Source organism: Sinocyclocheilus anshuiensis, unplaced genomic scaffold, assembly GCF_001515605.1.
Source record: "Sinocyclocheilus anshuiensis isolate Anshui unplaced genomic scaffold, SAMN03320099.WGS_v1.1 scaffold1701, whole genome shotgun sequence".
NCBI lineage: Eukaryota > Metazoa > Chordata > Actinopteri > Cypriniformes > Cyprinidae > Sinocyclocheilus > Sinocyclocheilus anshuiensis.
In genome coordinates this window covers 231,842-238,884 of record NW_015538007.1, presented here as the reverse complement: position 1 = coordinate 238,884, position 7,043 = coordinate 231,842, and the positions used below count along the sequence as shown (strand labels likewise).

General features: G+C 33.8%; 1 protein-coding gene across 2 annotated transcripts in view; it reads right to left on the bottom strand.

Annotated features, from left to right (window-relative positions):
- Positions 1-7,043, bottom strand: part of LOC107677449 (anoctamin-3-like) — a 76,152-nt gene that overhangs the window by 5,837 nt on the left and 63,272 nt on the right. For both annotated transcript variants that reach the window (XM_016472358.1, XM_016472367.1), the window contains 6 exons: positions 6,863-7,003; positions 5,343-5,507; positions 3,552-3,588; positions 3,313-3,424; positions 3,050-3,107; positions 958-1,055 (listed from right to left, as the gene is read on the bottom strand). In XM_016472358.1, coding sequence (XP_016327844.1) covers positions 958-1,055; positions 3,050-3,107; positions 3,313-3,424; positions 3,552-3,588; positions 5,343-5,507; positions 6,863-7,003 — 611 coding nt within the window. The remainder of the gene's footprint in view (positions 1-957; positions 1,056-3,049; positions 3,108-3,312; positions 3,425-3,551; positions 3,589-5,342; positions 5,508-6,862; positions 7,004-7,043) is intronic.

Below are 7,043 nucleotides of genomic sequence, written 5' to 3'. Positions count from 1 at the left end.
CACCAAGAGCTTGTAACACTCCAAAGAGAAAGGAAAAATTGAAATCGCATCATATGACCCCTTTAAAACACAAATATTTAAAACTTTTAATTTGATGTTGTTACAAAGTGCGCTTTTAAACAGTGTACTGCACATTCAATACAACTAAGTACACTTCATGTTTACAAGGGAAGAGAAGTTCCCCGAAAAAGGCTTTAAAACAAAATAAGCTCAAGTTAATAATAGCAGAGTTGCCGTTTTTCTGTGAACACTGAACAGAGCACATTAATGTTAATCTAAACTAACATCCCTCGTCATGGTTAAGTACACTCTGTTGTCGAGGCTCTTTCTGATGAGGCATACATTTCTCTCTGTACTGCAGGGTTGGCAAAATCAGTCAGCCGTGAACGCAGTGGACTGGAACTAAGGACAAAAATCTCTCTTTGAATGTTCAGTGCTGCAAACACCTCCTGTTCGGGCTAATAATTGAGTAACACTGACCTCTGTGTTCATACACTCAATAACAAAGTTGGATCTTATGAAATAAAGTGTATAAAGAAAGATAAAGAAAGGCATGACAAAGTGACACGAATAAATCTGTAAATCTGAATACCGTGTAAGTTTAGGGGTTAAGAAAGAAGCAATACAATCAAACAAAATGCCATTTACACCAGCTCCATCTGAGAGGAAAATGGGTTTACAAGAGCAATTTGACATGCCACCTGCATTGTGATAAACACGATATACAATACTGTGTGATTCGAACATGACAGGAGAGAGACTAAACAAAATTCAGAATCAGTTAAATCGACAATACAACATTTGTTGTTAGCAAAGTGTTTTATAGTCCGAACATATGAACACAGAGCAGCTTTGTCCCAGACTTTGAGATTGTTTAACAATCTTGTGTTTTAAGATTGCAGGAGGGCCCGATCATCATGTTTCATGGCCTCCCAAGGTCTGACGCCACATACTCACGGGTAGCCCAGCTCCATGAAGTTATTCCAGATCTGTTTCAACACCATAATCACTCCCATCTGTAGGCACAAGTCAATCAGACAACCACTGGGATGACACTAAAAAGAAAAAAATACATATACATTTAGGTTACCCTTGTGAAATAGAAGTACACTTTAGCACATTTTACAAAAACAATATTATTAAGGAAATAATATACTTTAAAAGGATAAACTTAAGTCTAAACTGAATGTAATGTTCTTTGACACTTAATTGCATTTAATTCATTATAAAGTCAAAATTTTGAATAAATGCATTTACTATAATTTTAGAGTGTTTTGACCCACTAAATGACTGTATATGGGTAGTACTTTATTTCCAGTCCGGTTCCGCATGTACATACCATGTAGCTGTTACAATAACTAGGTAATAACTAGGTACTAACCCTGAACCTATCCCTAAACCTAACCTTAACCCATGTAGTTACCTTACATTACAGTACCTTTTATGTAACTACACTGTAAGTACACATAAGTGCACAGACTGTAAATAAAGTTATTTCATAATTACTTCTATAGTCTTTGAAACATGGTTAAAATGTTCTGCTGAATGTACTGACAAGAATTCATGGTAAACTAAAATGTATTACAACGTCATTCCCATTGACACTCATATGTGTATTTAAATATTTATAATAATTACATATGGTTACACTTTATTTTAAGGTGTCCTTGTTACACATGTTACATTTACTTACTAAATTAATAACAATTAATTATGCATAATTAATTGTTATTAATTTAGTAAGTAAATGTAACATGTGTAACAAGGACACCTTAAAATAAAGTGTTACCTTACATATTTGTAATGGTAAAGTTGCAGTTTAGTACATTTAAAATATATTAACTTTTAATTGTAATACTGAATAACCAGTGTTGGGCAAGTTACTCTGAAAATGTAATCAAATTACTGATTACTGATTACTCTTTAAAAGTAGTCACATTACTGTTCTGATTACTTTATTTCAAAAGTAATTAGTAATTAGTTACATTACTAGTTACATTACTTTTTTCTCCATGAAATTTATGAAATCCCAGCATACACGCTCCTGATAAATATTTGTTATTAAAGCATCAACATTCACAGAACACTGTTATTTTTAACTAAAGCAAGCGGCTGCGAACTGTTTAGTCTCTCTCCTGTCATGTTCGAATGGTCGCATGGTTTGTCATGACAATGCCAGCAAAGAGTGCTGCATTTATAATCTCTAAAATACATTATGCCGCGCTCTGTTGCGTCGGGTCTCGCGGGAGCAGGTCTCTAATCCACTGGCACTTGACTCGACAGCGTGTGTGCTACATCCTTTTTACAAGGTCTAGATTATAAAACACTGCATTCTGTCAGCAATGTAACGCGGCAGTAATGTATAGAGACCTCGGCTTGTAACTGTACTCTAATTACTATTTTGAAATTTATAACGTGTTAAATTACTCCGTTACTAAAATAGTAATCAAATTACAGTCACGCGTTACTAAGTAATGAGTTACTGCCCAACACTGTGAATAACACACAAAATTATAACCCAGTACTCTACATGCTAGTCATCACATCAAAATAAAAGTACTTCCTTAAAACACAACAAAAATTAGTAAAACAGTGATTTAAAATGTACTTTAAAGTAAAACTTTTAATTTGATAATAGCACTTTTTAAAAGTAGGGTGTGTAATCTAAGAGGACTCTTTCTGTAGTTACACTTAAGTGGCCTTTTATTTCATTAAAATAATACTGTCTGCAAGTGCAGTTCTTAAGATTAAGATTTCTACGTTTTGAATTCAATACACTTAAGCACATTTGTTTTTCATAAGGGCGCTTTTGATTATATTACATGCTGTACACAGACTAGATCTAAATCAGTACACTAGTGTTATGAGCAACCACAGTTGTTATGTTGAGGCAATTATGAGAGAGTCTGCTCTAAATAATGACAGTTTTTATTGAAATCTCATGGCAGTTGCATAACTGAGGCCGATATTTGATAGGGGAATGTTGATCATGCCGAAGGGCAATAATAACCAAGTGTGAGAAAACTCATTACTGCCTTGTCTCACCCACCTCCTCCATCCTCCACCGGTGAAACAGCTTATTATAGTCACCCGGCCTGCCAGCAAACCTGCGGAATACACACACATCACAATAACACATGTGAAATTAGCTTTGAAATTCAATTAGCCATGCTATTGTGAGGGAGGCGGTTGTGTTAGCATGTGCGCTAGCGCCACGAAGTTCCTGTATGAGTCGATGAACAGATCTCAAGTGGTACAATCTGGGCGAATGAAGTACTGAACAATGCATCGACAAGATCAAGAGTTGCTTACCTTCCTAAAAAGAAAGCGATGTAGAAGGTCGAGCTGTTGAGATTGACAAACTGGAAGAGGAACATTTTGAGGGCAAAGCTGTTTTCCCATTCTGACTCTGTCCGTGGATGCTCTAGATCACAAGTGAGCAGTATTTTAGCCATGCACCGCATGTTACAGGCATGAGGAAAGTTTCTCACAGACCGCAAGAATTTTACACTCACTCAATCAATAGTAACCTTGACTAAATCAATACTTACCCAGGTTTGTAAGTAGGTAGGCCACTTTCTCATAGACCTGATGGGTAAAAGAAAATCCACTCAGTAGCATTACAGAGAAGGATGAAAATAAATAAATAAATAAATAAATACCATAAATAATACATTTAATACACGGTTTATAATAACCAACAAGTTGTTAATATAACATACATTACCACTCAAAAGTTTGGGGTCATTCATTCATTCATTCACTTTTAAAAGACATTAATAATTTTATTCGATAAGTATGCATTTATCAAGAGAGACAGTATAATGGTACAAATTATTTCCATTAAAAAAAAGCTGCCCTTTTGAACTTTCTGTTTATCAAAGCATTCTAAAAATGCATTGTGGTTTCTGCAAAAACATGACGCAACACAACTGTTAATAACTGATAATAATCAGAAATGTTTCTTGAGCAGCAAATCAGCATATTAGAATGATTTCTGAAGATCATGTGACACTGAAGACTGGAGTAATGATGCTGGAAATTCAGCTTTGATGATCATAATACATTTTACAATATATTAAAATAGAAAACTGTTCAATTGTAATAATATTTCACAATATAACCATCTTTACTGCATTTTTCTCAAATAAATGCAGCTTTAGTGAGCATCTTCTTTTAAAAAACGTAAAAACACACACACAAAAAAAAACGTACTAAGCCCAAACTTTTGAAAGTTAATGTAAGTTGCTATATTTCCAACTAAGTTGCAATGATATTATTAGAGAAAGTGGCATTTTCATCTCTTGTCTTCAGGAAAATAAAATTGTCACATTGGTGCCACATAGAAATGGAAATTAGGTTGTTACCGCCCAGAAATTCACTCTTTTATTGAATCAATGACTTGCTGTTTTAAGGATGCAGACAAAACGCTTTAATAAAGTTTACGTTTGCTGGCCTTATGTTTTATGTCTGGGAGCGACAACATGTAATAGTAGTCAATCATTTTGATGGTTTCATTTTGAGGCTCTGTTTTTTTTAGAATAACCAGACCAACATCTGAGATGCTGTGAAATGAGAAATGTAAAAAAAGGATTTTTTTGATTGGCCGGTGCCGTGAAAACAGCCATGCCACGAAAACCACATTGAATCTCATGGATTGACAACACAAATTATACTGAATATTGTTGTTGTTATTATTATTAATACTAGTGCTGTCAAACGATTAATCGCGATTAATCGCATCCAAAATAAAAGTTTTTGTTTGCATAATATAAGTGTGTGTTCTGAGTATATTTATTATGTATATATAAAAACACATACTGTACATACAATATTTATTTTGAAAATATTTACATGTATTTACATGTCTATATTTATAGTCATATAATTTATATTATAAATAAATATACTTAATATATAAACATAACATTTTTCTGAAATGTATACATGCATGTGTGTGTATTTACATATACATAATAAATATACACAGTACACACATATATATTATGCAAACAAAAACTTTTATTTTGAATGTGATTAATCGCGATTAATCGTTTGACAGCACTAATTAATGCTGACAATATTATAATATATTCCATGATATGCTTTATTTTATTCCCATGGTACCATTTCAGGAGAGAGAATATATCCGTTTATGTTTTCACACTAAGTTTTATTTTGCATTAAAGTTTTTTTTATTTTTTTTTTATTTTGTAATAATCGTTTTATTGCTTCAAAGCGTGTTTTGCTTTCATTTGATTTCTTGTGTCAAAGCCTTTTTTCTCTTTTTGTGTGAAACTTTCGTGCAAAAACTTTATTGTGTCTCTGCCTTCAGGACTAACCACATTCAGAGACATGATGATCATGAAGTTGATGCAGACTCCAGTGCCTGATGTGGCGAATTGCCAGTTCTTCTTCACAAACTCCCACTGGAAGGAAGCAAACTTCTCCATGGCAATGAGCCGGAACACCACCACGGCGAACACGGCTGTCAGGACCAGAGAGATCTGGAAGAAAGATGACGAGAGGTGAACGAGGTGTCAGACTGGAATATTATAAATAGATGGATCTATATCGGAATCTTGCAGAAGTTAGGTATAGTTTTGATATGCATTGCCTTTTAATTCAAGGCCACCAGAGGGAGACAGTTATTTATGGTATAGTGCAGCTTTATGATCTAACTTTAATCAATAAAAATCATATTTAAAGTTTTTATTTGTTTTCATTTTAAATATTCTTTAGGGTGACAAATAGGGTTCGTAACTGATGATGGTGATGGATGCTTATGGATTTTCATGACATTCAGCTGTGACGTCTGCACTCTTTTGCATTTGTGGATGAAACACCGGCATACAATATGTAACATATGCATCATACCAAGTACAAATGCATCTTAAGAGGATAATTTTGTCTGCAAATATCTGCAATTCTACCTTTTCTTGGCCTGTACACAGACATGATTTGGCTTTTGTGTTATTGCAGTGTAATTACACAAAAGAGTATCGAGTAATATTATTTATTCTGGTTAAACTTTATTTTAAGGTGTCCTTGTTATGGTGTAATTATACATTTAAGTACGGAGTATATTAATTAACTACATGTGCTTACTATATGGTTAGAGTTTGGCCTACGGTTACTTGCATGTAATTATGCATAATTTAGTGTTATTATAATAGTAAGAACATGTAACGTGTGTAACAACGACACCTTAAAATAAAGTGTTACCCCCGAAAACATTACTTATTGAATGTAATGCTCTCAGCAGCCTGTTATGAAATAATGGTTACACTTTATTTTAAGACGTCATTGTTATGCAATTAAGTACTGAGTAACATTAATTCATAACTTGTACTCACAATATGGTAAGGGTTAGGATAAGGGTTTGTTTTAGGGGTAACTGCATGCAATTATGCATAATTTACTGTTATTACTATAATAAGTACATATAACACGTGAAAAAAAGACACTGCAAAATAAAACATATTTTCTAAATATTTTCCATTCCTTCGTCTGCAAAATTAAATTGCTAAAATATTTGTGTAACACTCAGTTTTGCAGTACGCTTGTTACACGATACATGTATTTACTATAGTAATAACAGCAAATTATGAACAATTATAAGCAATTAACCAAACTTTACCCTAACAATATAGTAAGCTAAAATGTTAATTAATTATACGCATACGTTCTACAAGGACATCTTAAAATATACAAGTGTTTGTGAAATTGTTAAGAAACAAAAGGAAGTGAAACCAGAATAGTTAAATTCCGCACAATTCTCATCCCAATTTTCATGACGGGGTGGTAATTATTCTGATCTGCTTGTTGTAGCTTTAGGAAAAATTCGAACACAGAGTCCTACCATGAAGAAGATTCCCGAAACAGACACCATGAGTCGGCTGAGTTTGTCTGTGAAGGGCTGGAAGGGCTCTGGTTTCCCTGAGATGGGGTTTACTCTCTCCTTCCGGGAGTATTTGGCTTCAAACTGGGGCCGTAGTTCCTCCTTTAAAAAAAACACACACACACACACACACACACACACA